The sequence below is a fragment of the Schistocerca nitens genome, chromosome 5 (genome assembly GCF_023898315.1).
Source record: "Schistocerca nitens isolate TAMUIC-IGC-003100 chromosome 5, iqSchNite1.1, whole genome shotgun sequence".
Taxonomy (NCBI): Eukaryota; Metazoa; Arthropoda; class Insecta; order Orthoptera; family Acrididae; genus Schistocerca; species Schistocerca nitens.
Window position 1 is genome coordinate 557,071,546 of NC_064618.1, and position 24,815 is coordinate 557,096,360.

The following is a 24,815-nucleotide window of genomic DNA, read 5'->3' on the forward strand; positions in this document are numbered from 1 at the left end:
CTCTTCCCCTTCCTCCCACATCTTCCCCTTCCTCCCACATCTTCCCCTTCCTCCCACATCTTCCCCTTCCTCCCACATCTTCCCCTTCCTCCCACATCTTCCCCTTCCTCCCACATCTTCCCCTTCACCCGCCATGTCTTCTTCACTGCCCACTCATTCATTCTCCATTCACGCCCTTACGTCTTCCTCCCCCTCTCCCTTCCCCTACCCTCGACCCCCTCCTTCCACGCCCTCCTCCCCCTCTAGACCCCACCCTCCGCCACCTCTTCCCCTTCGTCCTACATGTTCCCCTTCACCCGTCATGTCTTCTTCACTGCCCCCCTCACTCATTCTCCCCAATTGCCCCCCCCCCTTATGTCTTCCTCCCCCACTTCCCCTCTCCAATCCCAACCACCTTCTTCTCTCACTCACTCCCATCTCTCCTATCTTTGTTACCTTACATTCCATTGCTCCCTCCCACATTCATTCCCCACCCCCCCCCGCCCACCTTCATCCCCCTCACCCACCTTCATCCCCCTCACCCACCTTCATCCCCCTCACCCACCTTCATCCCCCTCACCCACCTTCCTTTGCCCACCCACCCACCTTCCTTTGCCCACCCACTCACCTTCCTTTTCCCCCTCCCGCCTTCCTTTTCCCCCCTCCCCGCCTTCCTCTTCTCCACCCTCCCCGCCTTCCTCTTCTCCACCCTCCCCGCCTTCCTCTTCTCCACCCTCCCCGCCTTCCTCTTCTCCACCCTCCCCGCCTTCCTCTTCTCCACCCTCCCCGCCTTCCTCTTCTCCACCCTCCCCGCCTTCCTCTTCTCCACCCTCCCCACCTTCCTCTTCTCCACCCTCCCCACCTTCCTCTTCTCCACCTTCTCCGCCTTCCTCTTCTCCACCCTCTCCGCCTTCCTCTTCTCCACCCTCACCTCCTCCACCCTCACCTCCTTCCTCTTCTCCACCCTCCCGCCTTCGTCTTATCCACCCTCCCGCCTTCCTCTTATCCACACTCCGCTCAAGGCTTCCTCCATCCCCGCCTCCACACTCCGCTCAAGGTTCCCCCCCCCCCCCCCCCGCCTCCACACTCCGCTCAAGGTTCCCCCCCCCCCCCCGCCTCCACACTCCGCTCAAGGCTTCCTCCCCCCCGCCTCCACACTCCGCTCAAGGCTTCCTCCCCCCTCCCGCCTCCATCCACACTCCGCTCAAGGCTTCCTCCCCCCTCCCGCCTCCATCCACACTCCGCTCAAGGCTTCCTCCCCCCCCGCCTCCATCCACACTCCGCTCAAGGCTTCCTCCCCCCCCGCATCCATCCACACTCCGCTCAAGGCTTCCTCCCCCCCCCCCCCCCGCCTCCTTCCACACTCCGCTCAAGGCTTCCTCCCCCCCCCCCCCCCGCCGCCATCCACACTCCGCTCAAGGCTTCCTCCCCCCCCCCCGCCTCCATCCACACTCCGCTCAAGGCTTCCTCCCCCCCCACCCGTCTCCATCCACACTCCGCTCAAGGCTTCCTCCACCCCCGCCTCCATCCACACTCCGCTCAAGGCTTCCACCACCCCCGCCTCCATCCACACTCCGCTCAAGGCTTCCTCCACTCCCGCCTCCACACTCCGCTCAAGGCTTCCTCCACCCCCGCCTCCAAACTCCGCTCAAGGCTTCTTCCACCCCCGCCTCCAAACTCCGCTCAAGGCTTCTTCCACCCCCGCCTCCAAACTCCGCTCAAGGCTTCCTCCACCCCCGCCTCCAAACTCCGCTCAAGGCTTCCTCCCCCCCGCCTCCATCCACACTCTGCTCAAGGCTTCCTCCCCCCCCCCCTCCCGCCTCCATCCACACTCCGCTCAAGGCTTCCTCCCCCCCCCTCCCGCCTCCATCCACACTCCGCTCAAGGCTTTTTCCCCCCCCCCGCCTCCATCCACACTCCGCTCAAGGCTTCCTCCGCCCCCCCCGCCACCATCCACACTACGCTCAAGGCTTCCTTCCCCCCCCCACCCGCCTCCATCCACACTCCGCTCAAGGCTTCCTCCCCCCCCACCCGCTCCATCCACACTCCGCTCAAGGTTCCCCCCCCCACCCGCCTCCGCCCACACTCCGCTCTAGGCTTCCTCCCCCCCGCCTCCATCCACACTACGCTCAAGGCTTCCTCCCCCCCCCCCCACCTCCATCCACACTCCGCTCAAGGCTTCCCCCCCCCCGCCTCCATCCACACTCCGCTCAAGGCTACCTCCCCCCCCCCCGCCTCCATCCACACTCCGCTCAAGGCTTCCTCCCCCCCCCCGCCTCCATCCACACTCCGCTCAAGGCTTCCCCCCCCCTGCCTCCATCCACACTCCGCTCAAGGCTTCCCCCCCCCTGCCTCCATCCACACTCCGCTCAAGGCTTCCCCCCCCCCCCCCGCCTCCATCCACACTCCGCTCAAGGCTTCCTCCCCCCCCTCGCCTCCATCCACACTCCGCTCATGGCTTCCTCCCCCCCCCTCGCCTCCATCCACACTCCGCTCATGGCTTCCTCCCCCCCGCCTCCATCCACACTCCGCTCAAGGCTTCCTCCAGCCCCGCCTCCATCCACACTCCGCTCAAGGCTTCCTCCAGCCCCGCCTCCATCCACACTCCGCTCAAGGCTTCCTCCAGCCCCGCCTCCATCCACACTCCGCTCAAGGCTTCCTCCAGCCCCGCCTCCATCCACACTCCGCTCAAGGCTTCCTCCAGCCCCGCCTCCATCCACACTCCGCTCAAGGCTTCCTCCAGCCCCGCCTCCATCCACACTCCGCTCAAGGCTTCCTCCAGCCCCGCCTCCATCCACACTCCGCTCAAGGCTTCCTCCAGCCCCGCCTCCATCCACACTCCGCTCAAGGCTTCCTCCAGCCCCGCCTCCACACTCTGCTCAAGGCTTCCTCCACCCCCGCCTCCACACTCCGCTCAAGGCTTCCTCCACCCCCGCCTCCACACTCCGCTCAAGGCTTCCTCCACCCCCGCCTCCACACTCCGCTCAAGGCTTCCTCCACCCCCGCCTCCACACTCCGCTCAAGGCTTCCTCCACCCCCGCCTCCACACTCCGCTCAAGGCTTCCACCACCCCCGCCTCCACACTCCGCTCAAGGCTTCCACCACCCCCGCCTCCACACTCCGCTCAAGGCTTCCTCCACCCCCGCCTCCAAACTCCGCTCAAGGCTTCCTCCACTCCCCCGTCTCAACACTCCGCTCAAGGCTTCCTCCACTCCCCCGCCTCAACACTCCGCTCAAGGCTTCCTCCACTCCCCCGCCTCAACACTCCGCTCACGCGTTCCTCCACTCCCCCGCCTCAACACTCCGCTCACGCGTTCCTCCACTCCCCCGCCTCAACACTCCGCTCACGCGTTCCTCCAGTCCCCCGCCTCAACACTCCGCTCACGCGTTCCTCCACTCCCCCGCCTCAACACTCCGCTCACGCGTTCCTCCACTCCCCCGCCTCAACACTCCGCTCACGCGTTCCTCCACCCTCCAGAACCCCGTCTCGGCGTCCTCCAAGCCGCCTCCCCTCATCGCAGCTTCTGCCACCCCTTGCCTCCCCTCCCCACGGCTACCTCTACCCCCTGCCTCCCCTCCCCCTCTCAGATTCCTCCACCCTCTGCCCCCTCATCGCTTCCTCCACCCCCACCTCCTCCCCAATGGATACTCCCTTCCCACTCACGGCTTCCTTGCCCCACTCGCAGGTTCCTCCACCCCACTCACTGCTCTCTCAGGTGCCACCCCCTCTCTCGCTTCCCCCACCATGTGAACAACATTTTTTGATACTGCTGTACTGGGAATTCTTGAGTTTCCAGCCATAAAGTCTCACTTGAGAAACATAATATTTTCAAAAACTATGCTTGATTTGATGTGATTTTAGTAGGGAAGCTAAAACAGCTTTGGTCTGACCCACCACTGCCCGCACCGAAACTGAGTTTATGTGCCGTATCACACCCTTTATATCTAGTAAAGTCAACCAATGCCCTTAAATAGTATGAGTCGCTTTACCAGTTTTTTGTTAGACACAATTTCTTCAGGTCTAGTTGTCCCAAAGATTTTGTCTCTCTTGAACTCCAATGTAGAGTATTGGAAGATTAGGGTTGATACATTTTCTTCACTCTTATCACAGATCCTACATTTAGGGTCTTCTTCCATTATACCCATTGTATGTAGGTGGTTTTTGATATTCCTATGGCCGGTTATCAGTCCAACCATGAGTTTAATCTCTTTCCTGTTCAAGCCCAGGATTACAGAGCTACTTTTAAAACACCGCTTTCTCGTCATTATCTGGCCATGTTTTTGTTTGTATACCTTGGTCCAGTATTCTATGTGCTGTCTTCTGAGCCAGTTTGATAGTTCTAGTTTGATCATAGCCTTGGTGATTGTCAGGACGGGTTCCGGTCCAGTGAACGGAGTCTTTGCCCCCATCCTGGCCAATCTGTCAGCTTGTTCATTGCCACAGGTTCCTGAGTGGCCAGGTTTACCCTACTGCTCCCCCCTAGCTCCACTAGAACCCTGTAACATTCTGCAACAATCTTAGATCTTTTTGCAAGAGCTGTCAATGATTTCAGGGCTGCCTGGCTGTCAGAATAGATGTAGATGCTATGACCCTTGTAACACATACACACATTCTCTTCCACATACACCCTGATTGCAGTGATTTGGGCGTGGAATACCGAGGCTAGTTTTCCTAGAGAGCTGATGCCCTCCAGTCTTGGCTGAACCCTGTACACTCCGGCCCCGGCGCATGATTTCGACATTTCGACCCATCAGGGAACCAGACAATGTCCCCAGTATGGTGTCAAACTGTTTTTTCCCACTGCTCCCTGCTTCCAATTATTATATTGTAAAGCTTGTTGAAGCATTTGGGAGTTGTTATGTAGTCAGCCGGCATTTCCCCATCATTTCCATATTTAACCCACTCACTATTTTAGTGTGTGATTCTGGATATCCCAAAGAGATCCAGTTTTTACCAATTTTGAGTCTGTATGCAACAGCTGCTATTTCCATCTTGACCCAAGGATGTAATGGAGGCATGTCCAGCATGTTTTCCATCGCAGTGGTTGGTGTGTTGCTAATTTCGCCTGTTCTGCCTGTCTGCACTTTAGCAAGCTCCTTAGCTGCAACCTACTGTTCTACATTCTTCCACCACACTAAGGGGCTGTAGGAGATCCTAGGTCTAACCACTGTGGTGTGTATCTAGTGCATACCTCTGGTCCATAGGCTCCAGTTTTTGCCACAAGCTCTTCTGGTACACACTAGAGTACCTTTCACCTTGGAGCAGATGCTCTTAATGTGAGTGGTCGATGTTAGTTTCCCATCTAAGGTTACCCCTAGATATTTCAGTGTCCCCTTCATAGCTAGTTTCATTGAAAAGCTTAGATTCCAACTTAAGTGTTGGATATGCTTCTTCTTGAATGGTACCACAACAGTCTTCTTAGGATTAAGCCTTAGATCCTGTTTCCTGCACTAATCTCGCACATCGTCTAATGCACCTTGTGCCATATTCCTGACTGTGTCAGTAAATTTTGTCAAGTATTGCTATGACAAGGCCATCTGCTCATCTGCGTATGCTTGGCAAAAGCATTGTCTGTAATTTAGTTCCTCAATAGTTCGTTCACCACTAGATTCCACGATAAAGGGGAAAACCTCTAGTGATGTTAATTACCATCTTCTCAATCATCATGGCGACCTCTGCCTCCCTTCCTTCCATTGAGCATGGCCCTAGTCCAACTACATATAGTGGTCCCTAGGTCATGCACCTTTGCTGCGCTAACCATGAAATTGAAGGTTGTGTTACTAAAAAACCCCTTGATGTCAAGGAAGATGCAGAGGGCTATTTCCTGAAAGTGAAGTGCTGTCTCCACCTTCCCAACGAGTTGGTGGAGAGCTGTCTCACATGATTTACCTGGTTGACACGCCTGTTGGTTTGAATGTAGAGGAGCCGTAGTTAGCCTCCTCTCCCCAACATGTACATTAACCAGTTTTTCCAGTGTTTTAAGAATGGAGGAGGACAGACGGATTGGTCTCATATCCTTAGCCTTGGTATGACCAGTTCTCCCTGGCTTTGGAATAAAGACCACCTTCACTGCCCTCCAGGCTTTGGGAATGATTCCTGCTGCTAGGCTAACTCTGAATAACCTGCATAGGACTCTTATAAGATTCTCTCCTGCTTGTTGCAGGAGAGCTGGAAAGATTCCATCTGGTCCAGGTGACTTGAACAGTTGGAATCTTTCCACCACCCATTGGATTTTATTGAATCGTAGCCAATTCCCAGTCCTCTCTTTGAATACTTGAGAACCATTTTCTGTCAGGGATCACATTCTGGTCTGTGTTATCTGCCAGAGCATATTGAGAGAAGTGAGTTTTGAGGAGCAATTCCAGTGTCTCAAGTGCTGTCTTGTATATTCCCCATCCTCCTTCCTCAACGTACCTCCTGGATTAGTTGGTACTTTAGTGGGGATTTTGTGAAGTCTGACTTGAGCAGCTGTGCCCTCCCTTTCCTCACAGAGTGCCTTCCAGGATGCCTCCTTTGCTTGTCTAATTGCAAGGTTGTAGTTGACAAGGGCCTCACTATATTTTGCCCATTGTCCTTTACATTTCGAAAGGTTAAATAGTCTTCGTACATGTCTTCTTTGCATTTCCAAGTTGTTCCACCAAGGCACACTCCTATTTGTGCAATTCTTGGTGACTGAGCAGTTGTCCTGGTATGAGGTCACTATGACAGAGGTTACAGCCTCTGCTACTTCCTCAAACTCTACTGGATTCCTTATTGAGGTTTTAATTTCCGATAAGCTTAAGTCAAGGTCCCTCCTGCCCTCCTATATGTCTCCCCAGTCTGTTTACCTGGGATTCCTATTGGCCGTGGTCTGTCTGATTCTCATTTCAACCCTGAATTTAACATACATGTGGTCCAAAGAGGATGGCTCTAACGCCACATGCTAATGTTAGACGTAGCTGCCCATCATCATGGAACCAAAGATTATACCAATTACTTCTTCCCTTCTGCTGTTCCTGAATGTAGGTTCATCGCCCCTATTCAGGACCTCCAAGTTGTTAGATGAGAGAAATTCAAGAAGGTACTCACCTCTACTGTTGGTGCCCTTGCTACCCCACACTAGGTTGTGGGCATTGGCATCGCAATCAACCAACAGTTGGTCGCTTTGTTGATGGCAAGCTTGTGTCAGTCTCCTCACTTCCAGAGGAGGGGGAGAGCTTTCGTCCCGCTGGTACAGCCTTCTGGTTGAGCACTATCCAATCCTCTGTGAAGACTTTTGGGTTCTCAGAGTCTTTGGAGAGGCATCCTTAAGGCTCTTAGGTATCCATATTGATACCTTTGCAGTCTTAAGAAGCTCAGCTGCCGTCTTGACCAGCAGCTTCGCGTCCTCCCATGGGGATATCGTGTGCCCTTGTCCATGAGCCGTTCCACTGTATGCACCCTCTCACCGACAAAAATGAGGGCACTGCGATCTAGATAGATTAGATTAGATTAGTTTTTCCTTCCATAGATCCATGCTGAGGAGATCCTCGTCAATGTGGAACATGTCAATTTAAAAAATAAAAAATAAAAAGCTGAAATAACAATACTAATAGTATCAATATATTCAATACATCATTTGTTTCTATTAAAAAAAATCATCAATGGAGTAGGAGGAGTTGGCCACAATTAAGTCTTTCAGGCTCCTTTTAACTGATCTTTATTTGTAACTAAATTTTTTATGTTTGCTGGAAAATTATTGAAGATGAGTGTTCCTGAATAGTGGACCCCTTTTTGAACTAAAGTAAGTGCTTGTAAGTCCTTGTGCAGATCACTTTTGTTCCTGGTATTGTATGTATGAACTGAGCTGTTTGTTGGAAAAAAGAGATATATTATTTAGGACAAATTTCATTAAGGAGTAAGTATACTGAGAGGCAGTAGTTAGTATACCCAGTTCTTTGTAGAGGTTTCTACAGGACGTCCGTGAATTTACTCCACAAATAATACGTATTACACGCTATTGGACTCTGAAAACTTTTGTTTGACTTGAAGAGTTACCCCAGAATATTATACCATATGACATGGAATGAAAGTATGCAAGCTTTTTCATTTTTATGTCGCCTATGTCAGCTAACACTCGACTCGAATTGCAAATACAGGTTTGTTAAGGCATTTCTGCAGTTCTGTGGTGTGCTCCTCCCAAATGAATTTATTATCAAGTTGTAATCCCAGGAATTTAAGACTGTCAACCTCTTCTATCTGCTCTTCTTCATACTTTATACATATGCTGGGTGGAAACCTCTTACAGGTTCTGAATTGCATATAGTGTGTCTTTTTGAAGTTAAATGTCAGTGAGTTGGCTTTAAACCATTTATTAATATCCATGAAAATATCATTAGCAGATCTTTCTAGAACTATAATTGACATACTATTTATTGCAATACTTGTGTCATCTGCAAACAAAATGAACTCTGCTTCTGGCAGCGTAACTGATGAGAGATCATTAATGTACACAAGAAAAAGCAATGGCCCTAAGATGGATCCTTGTGGGACACCACATGTAATTTATTCCCATTCTGATGATGACTGATGACTTAATTCACTAGTCCCTTGCACTGACCCCTTTTGTTTCCTATTAGCGAGGTATGACTTGAACCATTTTGCAGCACTGCCCGTGACGCCATAGAATTCTAATTTATTTAAAAGGGTGTTGTGATTCACACAATCAAATGCCTTTGACAAATCACAGAAAATCCCTGCTGCTTGTAATTTGTTATTTAATGAATGAAGTACATTTTCACTGTAGGTGTAAATAACCTTCTCGATATCAGAACCCTTCAGAAATCCAAACTGTGTTCTTGATAATATGTTATTTGTGGTCAGATGGTTGAGAAGCTGCCCATACATTACTTTTTCTAAAATTTTTGAGAATGCTGGCAAAAGTGAACTCGGTCTGTAGTATTATGGTATCTCTTTATCCCCTTTCTTGAATAGAGGCGTAACATCTGCATATTTTAGCCCAGTTATAATTGACTGGTTACACAAGTAACTTAGAATCGTACTAAACTCACAAGAACATGCCTTAATTAACTTTGTTGATATTTCATCGTAACCACTAGAATGCTTCGTTTATTATGGAAGTTACTTCTTTTGGTGAAGTGAGTGACATATTCATGCACCTGAAGCTATTTGTAAAGGCTAGTTTCAGATATTCAAGGGCATTATTTACTGATCCTGACTATCCCATTCTATCAGTAACGGATATAAAGTAATTGTTAAATAGATTTGCCACACTATGCCCATCGATTACTAATGTGTCATCTACTCTTAATGCTATTTGCTCCTGTTTCTTTCTGGTTCTACCAGTCTCCTCTTTCACTATATTCCATATTGTTTTTATTTTGTTCCCTGACATTGCTATCTTCTTATCGTAGTGCATTTGTTTAGATGTCTGAGTTACTTCTTTTAATATTTTACATTATTCCTTTTATTTAGCTAAATCATCAGCATTGGAGCTATTCTTGGTTAACAGATACATTTTCCTTTTTGTCTTACAGGAAATCTTTATTCCTTGTGTAATCCATGGTTTTATTGTAGACTTCTGTTTAATTTGAGTAACTTTAAGAGGAAAACAGTTTTCAAACATGGTGCTGACATTGTACATGAATGTGTTATATTTTTCATTCATGTCATGAGCACTATAAACATCTTTCTAGTTCATATCTTTGAGCAGTTTTCTAAAACACCCAATTTTTGTTTGATTGACCACTCTCCTGTACTCAGATTTAGTAGTCTTGATAATCTGCTTAGAATTTACATCTAAAACAAGGAGCTGCATGTCATGATCTGATAGTCCATTTATTACAGGTTATATGATATGATTTTGTTCCTTTGATTTTTCTATAAAAATGTTATCAGTGGCTGTCGTTGAGGATTTAGTAATCCTTATTGGAAAGTTTACAGTGTGAGTTAGATTGAAAGACAACATTACTAACTGCAGTAAATGTTTACTGGAAGATTGCATTAGAAACTCTGTATTAAAGTCACCAGCAATCAAAATTTCTTTGTTTCTTCCAGTTAAATAACCCAAAAGAGCTTCTAGATGATTTAGGAATAGATTATAATTTCCTGCAGGTGCTCGGTAAATAGTTACTATTATGTTGTTGTTGTGGTCTTCAGTCCTGAGACTGGTTTGATGCAGCTCTCCATGCTACTCTATCCTGTGCAAGCTTCTTCATCTCCCAGTACCTACTGCAACCTACATCCTTCTGAATCTGCTTAGTGTATTCATCTCTTGGTCTCCCCCTATGATTTTTACCCTCCACGCTGCCCTCCAATACTAAATTGGTGATCCCTTGATGCCTCAGAACATGTCCTACCAACCGATCCCTTCTTCTGGTCAAGTTGTGCCACAAACTCCTCTTCTCCCCAATCCTATTCAGTACCTCCTCATTAGTTACGTGATCTACCCATCTAATCTTCAGCATTCTTCTGTAGCACCACATTTCGAAAGCTTCTATTCTCTTCGTGTCCAAACTATTTACCGTCCATGTTTCACTTCCATACATGGCTACACTCCATACAAATACTTTCAGAAATGACTTCCTGACACTTAAATCTATACTCGATATTAACAAATTTCTCTTCTTCAGAAACGCTTTCCTTGCCATTGCCAGTCTACATTTTATATCCTCTCTACTTCGACCATCATCAGTTATTTTGCTCCCCAAATAGCAAAACTCCTTTACTACTTTAAGTGTCTCATTTCCTAATCTAATACCCTCAACATCACCCGACTTAATTCGACTACATTTCATTATCCTCGTTTTGCTTTTGTTGATGTTCATCTTATATCCTCCCTTCAAGACACCATCCATTGTCTTCAACTGCTCTTCCAAGTCCTTTGCTGTCTCTGACAGAATTACAATGTCATCGGTGAACCTCAAAATTTTTATCTCTTCTCCATGGATTTTAATACCTACTCCGAATTTTTCTTTTGTTTCCTTTACTGCTTGCTCAATATACAGATTGAATAACATCGGGGAGAGGCTACAACCCTGTCTCACTCCTTTCCCAACCACTGCTTCCCTTTCATGCCCCTCGACTCTTATAACTGCCATCTGGTTTCTGTACAAATTGTAAATAGCCTTTCGCTCCCTGTATTTTACCCCTGCCACCTTTAGAATTTGAAAGAGAGTATTCCAGTCAACATTGTCAAAAGCTTTCTCTAAGTCTACAAATGCTAGAAACGTAGGTTTGCCATTCCTTAATCTTTCTTCTAAGATAAGTCGTAAGGTCAGTATTGCCTCACATGTTCCAGTATTTCTACGGAATCCAAACTGATCTTCCCCGAGGTCGGCTTCTACTAGTTTTTCCATTCGTCTGTAAAGAATTTGTGTTAGTATTTTGCAGCTGTGGCTTATTAAACTGATTGTTCGGTAATTCTCACATCTGTCAACACCTGCTTTCTTTGGGATTGGAATTATTATATTCTTCTTGAAGTCTCAGGGTATTTCACCTGTTTCATACATCTTGCTCACCAGATGGTAGAGTTTTGTCAGGACTGGCTCTCCCAAGGCCGTCAGTAGTTCCAATGGAATGTTGTCTACTGCGGGTGCCTTGTTTCGACTCAGGTCTTTCAGTGCTCTGTCAAACTCTTCACGCAGTATCGTATCTCCCATTTCATCTTCATCTACATCCTCTTCCATTTCCATAATATTGTCCTCAAGAACATTTCCCTTGTATAGACCCTCTATATACTCCTTCCACCTATCTGCTTTCCCTTCTTTGCTTAGAACTGGGTTTCAATCTGAGCTCTTGATATTCATACAAGTGGTTCTCTTTTCTCCAAAGGTCTCTGTAATTTTCCTGTAGGCAGTATCTATCTTACCCCTAGTGAGATAAGCCTCTGCATCCTTACATTTGTCCTCTAGCCATCCCTGCTTAGCCATTTTGCACTTCCTGTCGATCTCATTTTTGAGACGTTTCTATTTATTTTTGCCTGCGTCATTTACTGCATTTTTATATTTTCTCCTTTCATCAATTAAATTCAGTATTTCTTCTGTTACCCAAGGATTTCTACTTGCCCTCGTCTTTTTGCCTACTTGATCCTCTGCTGCCTTCACTACTTCATCCCATTCTTCTTCTACTGGATTTCTTTCCCCCATTCCTGTCAATTGTTCCATTATGCTCTCCCTGAAACTCTGTACAACCTTTGGTTCTTTCAGTTTATCCAGGTCCCATCTCCTTAAATTCCCACCTTTTTGCAGTTTCTTCAGTTTCAATCTGCAGTTCATAACCAATAGATTGTGGTCAGAATCCACATCTGCCCCTGGAAATGTCCTACAATTTAAAACCTGGTTCCTAAATCTCTGTCTTACCATTATATAATCTATCTGATACCTTTTAGTATCTCCAGGATTCTTCCAGGTATACAACCTTCTTTTATGATTCTTGAACCAAGTGTTAGCTACGATTAAGTTATGCTCTGTGCAAAATTCTACCAGGCGGCTTCCTCTTTCATTTCTTAGCCCCAATCCATATTCACCTACTACGTTTCCTTCTTTCCCTTTTCCTACACTCAAATTCCAGTCACCCATGACTATTAAATTTTCGTCTCCCTTCACTATCTGAATAATTTCTTTTATTTCATCATACATTTCTTCAATTTCTTCGTCATCTGCAGAGCTAGTTGGCATATAAACTTGTACTACTGTAGTAGGTGTGGGCTTCGTATCTATCTTGGCCACAATAATGCGTTCACTAAGCTGTTTGTAGTAGCTTACCCGCGTTCCTATTTTCCTATTCATTATTGAACCTACTCCTGCATTACCCCTATTTGACTTTGTGTTTATAACCCTGTGGTCACCTGACCAGAAGTCTTGTTCCTCCTGCCACTATTACTATTATATAGGATCTATTATGGAACTCTACTTCTGTTGCACATGCTTCTATATGGTGCTCTAAGCAGAATTTATTATTGTCAATGTTCTTGAATTTATGGCAGTTTTTAATAAATGTGGCAACTCCTTCTCCATCCATATCTACTCTGCAGAAGTAGGAAGCTAGCTTAAATCGTGAAATGTCTAACATATCTATACCACCCTCCTGAATTTGGGTCCTGGACCAGTGTCCCACCCCCCCCCCCCCCCTCCCCCACACACACAATCTTTTCAAAAAGGGTCATCTGCATGACCCCCTCCTGCTGCGAGTTGATGCTTACCAGTCAGTAGCCTTCTTGGACATCCACCATCCTAAAAACTGAGACTGCAGTACCAGAGGTCTGTTTCCCATTTTCTCGCCTCGGCTTTTCCTGGACTTGCTTATCCTGAGAGGAGGGAGTCTTAGATTCCTCCCTTATCCTCTTGTTACCTGTCTTTGACGTTGATCCATCAGCTAAGGCCTTTCCGGTAGTAGGTCCTGTACCTTCAGCATAGCCCTCAGCTTCACGTGGATGTGCAAACCTCTCCACCCACACGGACAGTGCTTCGTCAAGGTGGTGTCCCCTGGAGAAGAAAATTATGTTTCCTTTCACTCCTCTTAATATTTATTTTACATTATTGCTTAGAAATGTAGTACATTTTATTACTTTCTTATGACTGATATATTCCTTGTCTGTCCTCTGTATTTCTGTTAGATAAACTTGCATTCTAAATGCTTGCACTGAAATATATAATTATATGCAGAAAATATCTACTCTAAGAGGTGTAAGACCACAGCACCATTCCTTCCAGTGGAATTAGTGAACATAGAAACAAAAAAATAATTTCATATGCATTAAGTATTTAGTCAGAAAAGATCTTAATGTGTACAAAAGCAGTAAGTAACTTGACTTATATGTATGAAATGAGCAGTAGAACAGACAACAATTTTCAAAGCAGAATGAAAATAATACATGCAGTTTTCACAATGGATTTGTGAAAAAACTGTGCATTACATTAACCTTCAGTGTTCAGTGGTTCTCATCCCTCCCCTCCCCTCCCCTCCCCTCCCCCACCTCACCGTATGTAAAAATGGAATTAGTATAGGAGAAAATATTTAGTATTAAGGACAATCAATAGAAATTGTTTTATTGTTCTAAATGAATATTTTCTTTTACTATTTCTTTATTTTATGTTGCTAATATACAAAATTTAACAAATACCAATTTCCTTCTGAAAAAAGCTTAGCTTAACTTTTTAAAATGAAAAGGTGAATTGTTCCATTACAACATGTGTGCAGGTCTCCAACCCCCCCCCCCCCCCTTTCCATCTCTTCCTCTAGCCTCTGCAAATCTACAGATTTCCTCTTCATAGATATGGATCACTTCTGGTGAGGTGAATGATTTCCTCTTCATAGATATGGATCAAGTCAGGGTGTAGATTAGCAAAGAGTTGAAGGTGATAGAAGCTTATTGTATTGACATTAAATGTCCTACTTTAAAGCAACCAACTTCACAGTAATTATAATTATAATTCTGCTGCTTCCTCAATTATGTTAAAATTGTACTGTTTGTATGTTATGATACACTGCATAGTTAATATTTAACGAAGGATAAGATATCTCTAAATGATGTGTATTTGCTATAAACATTGCAACTTGTCATTTAGCTAACAAGGGTCTTTGGTCTATGTAATAACATAATTTGTAAAATGAAGAGCTAAGAAAGTCTGGAAAATAATTAGTAACTTGTATATGAAACTCCTTCACTATTGTTGCATATTTCACTTGATACATTTATGTACAGAGACATAGCTGATGTGTTTGTGGTGGATTGTTTCATACTTCTGGTGAGGTGAATGATTTTGGTTTAATTGAAATTCATAGGTTAGATTTATTTTTCTGCTTTATTCGTTTGTTTATGTGCTTCCTTTGGTGAGCTTGTGTGATTTGTCTGTTTGCTTTGCTATTGCAGTTGAAGCCTGTACGAAGCCTTGAAAGTTTCAAGCACTCACCAGGAAGTGGCACAGATTTGCTTTCAGTTCCTGTTCCCTTACCAAAGAATCGCCCACCTGTCCAAATAGTACCACAAGCTATAACCCCAGTGTCCTCCTGCACTAGCAGTAATTCATCATCACCAGAGAAAACTTCTCCAGGCAACCACCTTTCACTGCTTCCTAATACTGCTTGTACTTCAACTTTTGATGGTATTGGCTGTGATTTATTTGGTGCCACACCGTTTATCATAAATGATTCCTCACATGAAGACTCACTGTTTGTAGTGGCTTCCACATCTTCCATAGATATGGTCAGGCTGCCTCCTCCAGCACAAACATTCCGGAATAAAAAGGTAATATGAATGCACTACAATTTAACTCTGTTTGTCACTTTATTTAAAACCAATTATGAAATAACACAATGTGACACATTAACAAACATTTTTAGTCCTTTGTGGAAGATTCTTTTGCTTCTGGGTCACTTACAATTTGCATTACATTATTATTTAGAATACTGGTATCTGTGTGCTGAACATACAGTAGGCAGCTGAGAAGATACCTGTGAGGGGTGTGTGGAGACAGTCCTTCCCCTTTCTCCTCTCTGCCTCACAATTACCAGTGTTCTGTGTTATTGCCTGTCTGCAAAATATCAACTTACTTCTAGAATTCATTGTTAATCTTGTGGTAACATAGCTGTGACATGAAGTCATGGTGGAGGTATGTGACCATGTTGAAAAATATGTGGAGTATGCAAAATGCTGAATAGATCGCTGAGGAAAAAATCATTGATTGGAAGCAAGCTGACTTTACTACTCCAATATTACATGTTTTGACATTGCTCTCGCCAGATATCCTGGAATAGCACACTGAAGGTAGGTCATTTATTTCTTCAGCAGCAACCTAGTCAGCGTTTTGCAGACAGCACATGTAGCCTTGTTGTGTTTTATTGCTCACTGTTTCTGGTCACCCATTTTTTTTTAACACCAGTGTCGACAAAAAAATTAATTTAGGTATCATGTCCCCATTGTAAGCAAGAAATTGGTGAGAAAATCCTTCAGTTGACATTGCTTTAATTGAATAGAATTTAAGTGATGATATTCCAGCAGTATCAGTACATCGAGGAAGTGAGACAATATAATTTATTTCCATTGTTCAGACCTCATTAAATCAGTTACAGTTACCGATCACCAATACAGGTTTGATTCTTTAAAAAATAAATGAAAGGGTGGGGGATTTTATGACATAGTGGCCAACACAATGAGATGCCAATGCTCTGTGAGATATTTTGAGCTATAAAATGAATGGAGAGAATTACAGAATTAACTTCTACAGTTATTTTCCCTGCTAGGAATAGAGTTTCATGGTGCCACACTGATTTAACTGTAGACACAGTTTTGTTTAGTGAGAGAAGAGTATCATGACACTCATAATGTGATACAGGAGATATTTTGAAAGACGAAGACTCTTCCTGATAGAACAGATCATTGTAAAATTAAAGTAATTTCACATCTGTAACTTTTTATATAAACTATAACAATGGAAACAATGAATTATTGACAAAATTATTTAATTGGATATATTAAAAAAATCACCAAGTGGCGACAGAACACACATGTAAAAGTCTGTTGTAATTGGCAAGCTTTCAGAGCCACTGGCTCCTCCTTCAGGCAGAAGGGTTGAAGGGGAAGGAAGAAGGGTGAAGGAAAAGGACTGGAGGGGTCTAGGAAAAGGGGTAGATTTCGGGAAAGTCACCCAGAACCGCAGTTCAGGGGATACTTACCATACGGTATGAGAAGGAAAGACTGATTGTTGGGGACTGCATTGGACAAGATTTGGAAACCTGAGAGCTTAGAGGCAGAAGAAAGGATAATATGCAGACAGAGATTACTGCTTAAACATGATGCATGAGTTAATAAGAGCAAAAAGCTAAGTGCATTGTACATAACAGTGGTGGGAGGGATGGTGAAAAATAGATGGGAAAGACAATAAAAGATGTAGAAAACTAAAACGGAGTGAAGCAAAGAGTAGTTACAGTGAAGAAATGCTGAGATGGAAGAAATTTATGTAAATTAAGGCCAGATGGGTGGCGAAAACTAAGAACATGTTGTAGTGCTAGTTCCCACCTTTGGACTCTGAGAAACTGGTGTCTGGGGAAGAATCCAGATGGGGCATGTGGTAAAACAGGTGCCAAGGTCACGAATGTCATGTTATAGAGCATGATCTGCAACAGGATATTGCGAGTTGCCAGTATACACTCTCTGCCTATGCCCATTCATCCTAATTGATAATTTGGTGGTAGTCATGCTGAAGCAGAAGGCTGAACAGAGTTTACATAATAGTTGGTATATGACGTGTCGTTTTGCAGGTGGCTCTCCCTTTGATAGTACATGTTTTGCCAGTTACATGGCTGTTATAGGTGGTGATAGGAGGGCACTTAGGGCAAGTCTTACAGTGGGGGCATTCACAGGGATAGGAGCCATAGGGTAGGGAGATGGGTGCAGTAGGAGCATAGGTCTGACAAGAATATTGCAGAGATTGGGAGGGTGACGAAAAGTTATTCTAGGTATGGTGGGCAAAATTTGAGACAGAATAGATCTCATTTCAGGGCATTATTTTAGGAAGTAATGGTCATGTTGAAGTAGCTGATTAACACAATCCAGACCAGGATAATACTGAGTCACCAATGGTGTGCTCTGAAGCTGTTTCGTGGAGGGATCAGCAGTACTAGAATTGGATGTGATTGCCCAGGAAATCTGCTTTTTAACTAGGCTGATGGGGTAATTACATGCAGTGAAGGCTGAGGTGAGGATTTCGTTATTGTGTAAACGGGATTTAAAAATTTTTGTCTTGTGCAGAAACGTATTCGAAGGCAGTTGTTCTTCATGTGATTGAATAAGAATGATAACTAATGACACAGTTACTTTATACATCTTCTTTCTATCATACAACATATCTTGGCTTTTAGTGTCAAGAATGTAAATGTAGAATGAGCCCAGAAGTGTAATCTTTTTGTGTTTGATAAAAACTGTTATGTTTCATTAAGATATTTGGCATTTCTGATAAGTTTCCTTGTAGCATTTAGTTATGCACTGTCAATTAAGTGCAATGTAGCTTAGACCTGCATTGTAATTCTCACAAATTATAGCATACGAGGTGGGTACCCAAAAAAAGGCGGAATAACAATGCCATGCGTGGAGCTTGTGTAGTTCTGATTTCTGCCGCTAGGCGAGTATAGCACAACCCATAGCCAGTTCAGTGGTGCCTGAGTTGTCGATTTGCCTTTTCCTGTTCATGTACAGTGTGTTCTTTCTTTCTTTCTTTCTCTCTCTCTCTCTCTCTCTCTCTCTCTCTCTCTCTCTCTCTCTCTCTTTTTTTTTTTTTTTTTTTTTTTTTTTTTTTTTTTTTTTTTTTTTTTTTTACTAGTGCTGTTTTGTTCTTGTTTCATTTTTTATGATGGCAGGTTTAAATGAACAACATGCAGCTGTGAAATTTTGTTGTCTACTTGGTGCAAATGTTGCTCTAACTGTTTTAATGTTGAAAACAGCTTGCCAAGATGACGCTAAGGCAAAAACTCAAGTGTACAAGTGGTTTGCTTGATTTAGAAATGGTGTTATATTGATTGATGGCAAACCTCATTGTGGACATCCATCAACTGCCCCATTTGACGAAAATATTGGAAAAATTCGAGAGATTGTGCTCACAGACTGTCAACAAGCAGTTAATTAACTGTCCGAGATTAGCGGATTGTCTTGGAACTCCTGGCTAACAATGAAAAGGAATGTTCACTTGAAACATGTCTTGCTTTGAAACAACAGGTTTAAACTGAGCCAGAGTTTCTGTGAAAGGTCATTACTGACGATGAGTAATGACACTCTGGTTACGACCCAGAAACAGTCAGTGGCATAGTTCTGCTGCCCCACACACCTTACTCGACTGACCTGGCTCCGTGTGACCTTTTCTTATTTCTGCGCATGAAAAGGAGCGTGAAAGGACACCGATTTGACAACATTTAAGAAGTCAAGGAAAAAAATGATAGAGGGCCTTTTGGCCATTTATAAAGATGACCACAAAAAATGTTTCAAACAGTGGAAGCACCAGTGCGTTGAATTTATTAATTGTAATGGAGAGTATATTGAAGGGTATAAGGTTGTTTTACAAACAATTTGAAAAAAATATAGCTTTTAAAAAATAATTTCGGTTCTCTTGGCCACCCCCTCGTAGATTGTAAGACTCAGAAAGAATGAATCCATATTCAGAGGATTTGTAAACTGTGTATCAGCAGTAAGTCAGTAAGACTGCAGAGATACTCAGTCAACAAACATTTGTTAAAGAGGAAGCAAAACCAAAGGACAGAATGTTAGGATGTGAGTTTGAACAACATAGAACGATACGAAATTGAATTTATCAAACCATAGCATTTAGCTCATGCAGGGAAAGATGATATAACAGTAATTTTTGTTTGGAACCAGTGCGCAGAAGGGGGTCATCCCCAGCAATAAACAGGTGCTGTAGCAGTCAAGGTGATAAAAGCACAAGTTGACTGCTATCTTGTCTGCTAGCACACATTTGATTTTGTAACTTCATTCACTCAACACTGAACCATAGCAGTGGTTGTAGGCCTGTCTGCATCAGCAATTTGATGCATTTTGCTGTGGGCTTAGATGGTGACATGATAGTGTGTCAGCTTCCATTTTCCACAAAGGCCTCAAAGTGCAATAGGTTTATGAACATGACCATCTACAAGGCGTGTCCCAGAAATGTCGCAACATATTTGGAAAGCTTGTAGATGGTGTCTTAAGGAACAGATTGAGGATAGGAACTAATTTCCAGAAATGTTATCCCATGACACTACAGAGCGACAGTTAAGTGTTGGCAGCAAACGTGACTGTTTTTGTGGTGCTGGACTGTAGGCAACATGTCTCACAATGTTGCTTGTTATTCAGTGATAATGACTGAGCATCATAATCGCCAGTGGAGAAGATGAAGCTAGCTGCTATGTAGACTGGCTTTGTCTCTTTATGAATCTGAAGCTCTCTTGCCTCATTGGATGACAGTTTCAGACACAGATTTCCATCAGCATTTTATTCTTCTCATATTTACCGAAAAACACGGGGGTTTCAGAGGGTTCCAGAAGAAAGATAAACTGTGGATGGAAAACGTGTACCCGAAACCATCATCCTCTGAGGCAACAGAGCATCCCATTCATAGTAGACAAGGCCTTTCTACACATCAGCTAGGTACATATTCTCCAATGGTGATTGTGGCAATCACTTGCAATCACTGAATAATACACAACAGATAGAGATGTTCCACCTATTGTCCATCAGCGTGTAAAGTCACAGTCGCTGCTGAAAGAGTGGCCTACTGTCAAGCACCAGTGCCAGTAATTTAGACACTTTGTAGTGTCATTCGATAACATTTCTGTACATGGGCTGCTAGACTCGATTTGTTTCTCAAGACATCTTCTACAACCTGTTGTAGTTTGTTGCAACATTTCTGGGACATCCTGTATACTGAACAGTGAAAGGCTTGTTTTTTATAGGAGTCCTACATTGTGTCCCATAGTAATGTATACAGATTTGTTAGAGATTACTGGGGTGGCTGCTGTTTTGGAGCCTGCATTGGTATTGGACATAACAGGGTATTGTTTTGAGGTATCATTGGAAACAGTATACTTGTGTCTAGCCACTAACAAGTGTGATGATTTTTCTGGCAACACTCGCTCACTTTCAGTTGTCTGTGGGCGAGTTTCTGGTACAATCTGTTGACTTAAATTTTTGTGCTGTGGCAGCATCACCGTGAGCTGCAGTTGACTTCCGTCAGTTTCTGCACAGTGGTAGAAGGTACCTATTCACTCACCTTGTGCAGAATATTTCGAGACACTTTTTTGTCATAAATGCTCCAAATCTTTGGGTCAGCCTTCTCCTCATAGCTGGCCTGGATACTGAAACGGATTCTGACTGAGAGTCTGTCTCTTTGATGGCAGCACACGCGATACCACAAAATAATAATACAAATCTCTTGTCAATCCATTTGCACTCAAGAAACACTTTGGTTGTCTGCTCAGCATTTCCTGAAATCAATTCCAACCAAATAATAATACCATATCTGCTCTCATACACAAGTTACTGCTTGGGAATATGTTACTAAAGAATTACAATGTTCTAAAATCTATGTTGTTCATTTGTGCATCTCGCATTGGTTCATAAAGAATCAACCCAGTAAGAGGATTGAATATTTGTATTTGCCCCAAGTTTAACTGTTCAAATATTTTAGGGTAGTATTTAATTTTTACAATATATAAAATAAAGAGTGCACTAAGCTTGCACATATTATATGGCTAAATTGTTATACTGTAACGTTTTAATACTGTTATCATACATAAAAATCAACACTCAGTACTTCATTTAGCCTAACTGCTTCTGCTGATATTTGGAATATGGAGTGTGATTATTTTAAAAAGATGTACAGTTAATATGTAACACTTGGAGGAGTTAACTCACTTGTGATACGCAACAGGTCAACTGTCGAAGATGAAATCAAAGTACTGTAAGAAAAGGTATGACTTTATGGTTCGAACATTTTAAATAATACTTATGCACTGGTGAGGCGTGTGTTAGAACCCTTTTCTGAAAATACAGGATGCCCAAAAAATTCTAGCTTGAAATGTGTCTTCACAACATCATTACAACAAAATCCAAACAGCAAAGATGTCGGTAGAAAACAGTTCCCAAAAGAAGTGTAAACATCAGAAAGCACTGATTGGTCAAAAGAGAGCCTACAGAAAACCGATTAAAATTGCAACACTGTGGAATTTAAAACTCACGATGTCAGAACTTTATCAAAAAGGACCTTGCATGATTATCATTACAAATTTTGTGTCATATATAAGTTAAAGCTTCCATAATTATTTGTGCATGTTCAGTTCTGTAAGTGATGTCTGAATGAGATGACATTGGGGCATTTGTATTCTCAGTTTTTCATTACTTCAGATGATACAGGTTCAGCTTGTCTGGGAAGGAAAGCAATCAGAATATGCATCATTACGCCTCCGAAAAACCTCATCAATATATAGAACAGCCATTGCATAATGTTGTTGTTGTTGTGGTCTTCAGTCCTGAGACTGGTTTGATGCAGCTCTCCATGCTACTCTATCCTGTGCAAGCTTCTTCATCTCCCAGTACTTACTGCAACCTACATCCTTCTGAATCTACTTAGTGTATTCATCTCTTGGTCTCCCTCTACGATTTTTACCTTCCACGCTACCCTCCAGTGCTAAATTTGTGATCCCTTGATGCCTCAGAACATGTCCTACCAACCGGTCCCATCTTCTTGTCAAGTTGTGCCACAAACTCCTCTTCTCCCCAATTCTATTCAATACTTCCTCATTAGTTACGTGATCTACCCATCTAATCTTGAGCATTCTTCTGTAGCACCATATTTCGAAAGCTTCTATTCTCTTCTTGTCCAAACTATTTATCGTCCATGTTTCACTTCCATACATGGCTACACTCCATACAAATACTTTCAGAAACAACTTCCTGACACTTAAATCTATACTCGATGTTAACAAATGTCTCTTCTTCAGAAACGTTTTCCTTGCCATTGCCAGTCTACATTTTATATCCTCTCTACTTCGACCATCATCAGTTATTTTGCTCCCCAAATAGCAAAACTCCTTAACTACTTTAAGTGTCTCATTTTCTAATCTAATTCCCTCAGCATCACCCGACTTAATTCGACTACATTCCATTATACTTGTTTTGCTTTTGTTGATGTTCATCTTATATCCTCCTTTCAAGACACTGTCCATTGCGTTCAACTGCTCTTCCAAGTCATGTGCTGTCTCTGACAGAATTACAATGTCATCGGCGAACCTCAACGTTTTTATTTCTTCTCCATGGATTTTAATACCTATTCCAAACTTTTCTTTTCTTTCCTTTATTGCTTGCTCAATATAAAGATTGAATAGCATCGGGGACAGGCTACAACCCTGTCTCACTCCCTTCCCAACCACTGCTTCCCTTTCATGTCCCTCGACTCTTATAACTGCCATCTGGTTTCTGTACAAATTGTAAATAGCCTTTCGCTCCCTGTATTTTACCCCTGCCACCTTTAGAATTTGAAAGAGAGTATTCCAGTCTACATTATCAATATTAAGATTGCTATTTTATGCACAGTTAATGGGCCAGTTTTATTTTGTCCACCATGTAATAACTGAACAGCGATATGTTCTTTCTCAGTTTAGGTTGGCTGGGAGAACAACGTAGATGCTTTCTTCCATTCTTTTACATGCAGATCAGCTCCCTCTAGGTTTCACTTCCTCATTTGAGAATGTCATAACGAGAGAGAGAGAGAGAGAGAGAGAGAGAGAGAGAGAGAGAGAGAGAGAGAGAGAGAGAGATCCTGACATAAAAATGAATAGGCTGCCATGTCGCCATATGTGGAATTTTGTGTGCAATCTTGAAATGTGCAAGTACATGAAATACATGGAATAATTATGCTACACTGCAGGCCAAAATAGCAGATTTTTCACCTCGTTGTTGCTGTCTATATTACGTTTGACAAAATAATCTCTGAGTGAACTGCCATCTGCTGTTGTGCAGTGGGCACAATATTTTTTATGGTCCAATTCTGTTGTTGTTGTCAGGTGTACAGCTGAACTGACATAGATGGAACACTGGGATGGATGGCTGTGGTGTGAGGGTATAAGTGGCCGCTGAGTGTACGGTCAGTTTGTCAGCATACCTGAAGGGGATGGCAGGATCTGTTGCCAAGATATTGTGCTGTAAAGACTTCAACAGCCAACAGTACATCTGTGGATTATTTTGCCATAATGGTGGGAGAAACTGAAGACCCGCATGTTAAGTTCTTTCTATTGAATGAAGCCATTTTTTAGAATCCTCCCTTTCATGTAATGCTCTTCATGAAAAGTAGTGGTGTCTTTTCAGATTGGCAAGATGTTGCTTGTCACTTTCCCTTTTGTTAGCTAAACAAGTCTGTCATAGAACTCCTCTTACAAATGTTGTAGAAGCTTTGATAGTAGCATCTAGTGCCTCCAGTTTCTTGCCTCTCATATAGGGTGCTTAAGAAATACAAGCATAGGTTTGATGTGTTGGAATTCAATCTTACATATATATGACTAGAAGCACATTATGATACACATTTTCCAAAAAAGTGGTAAAATATTCTGTGTGTGAGACATTGGTTGCATGTATTCTTGTGGATCTCCTCCATTACATTTTGTAAACTTGAACTTGCTTTTTGCAGCCTTTTACTTTCAAAAAAATTTTTCTCTGAGCTCTGTCAACGTGCCACAAGGAAAATGTCAGAATTTGGGATTAATCATAACTGTACTACATGCATTACAAAATATCTCTTCCATGAGCAACTCCATTTGAGAAGTTTATTTAAAAAAAAAGAAAAAAGAAAAAAAAAAGAAAAAGAAAAAAAAAAGAAAAGAAAACCCTCCAACTGCGGATGATTTTCCAATTTTTCTGTATAAAATCACAGACCAATTTTGTCCACTGGTTAGAATAGTTATAAGGATTGTGTAAAATGAATGTAAAAGAAAACCAAAAACTGATTTTAGAATTGATTTTGAATTGACATTTAACACATATAATGCTACTACAAACAGCATAGTGAACGCATTATTGTGGCCAAGATAGACACAAAGCCCATGCCTACTACAGTAGTACAAGTTTATATGCCAACTAGCTCTGCAGATGATGAAGAAATTGATGAAATGTATGACGAGATAAAAGAAATTATTCAGGTAGTGAAGGGAGACGAAAATTTAATAGTCATGGGTGACTGGAATTCGTCAGTAGGAAAAGGGAGAGAAGGAAACATAGTAGGTGAATATGGATTGGGGGGAAGAAATGAAAGAGGAAGCCGCCTTGTAGAATTTTGCACAGAGCATAACCTAATCATAGCTAACACTTGGTTCAAGAATCATA

At 43.3% G+C, this 24,815-nt stretch overlaps 1 protein-coding gene across 4 annotated transcripts in view; it reads left to right on the top strand.

Moving 5' to 3' along the window:
• Positions 1 to 24,815, top strand: part of LOC126259806 (DENN domain-containing protein 1A-like) — a 289,351-nt gene that overhangs the window by 245,290 nt on the left and 19,246 nt on the right. For 3 of the 4 annotated variants that reach the window (XM_049956834.1, XM_049956835.1, XM_049956837.1), the window contains one exon: positions 14,832 to 15,206. The exons of the other annotated variant lie outside the window; for it this stretch is intronic. In XM_049956834.1, coding sequence (XP_049812791.1) covers positions 14,832 to 15,206 — 375 coding nt within the window. The remainder of the gene's footprint in view (positions 1 to 14,831; positions 15,207 to 24,815) is intronic. 4 annotated transcript variants of the gene reach the window in all.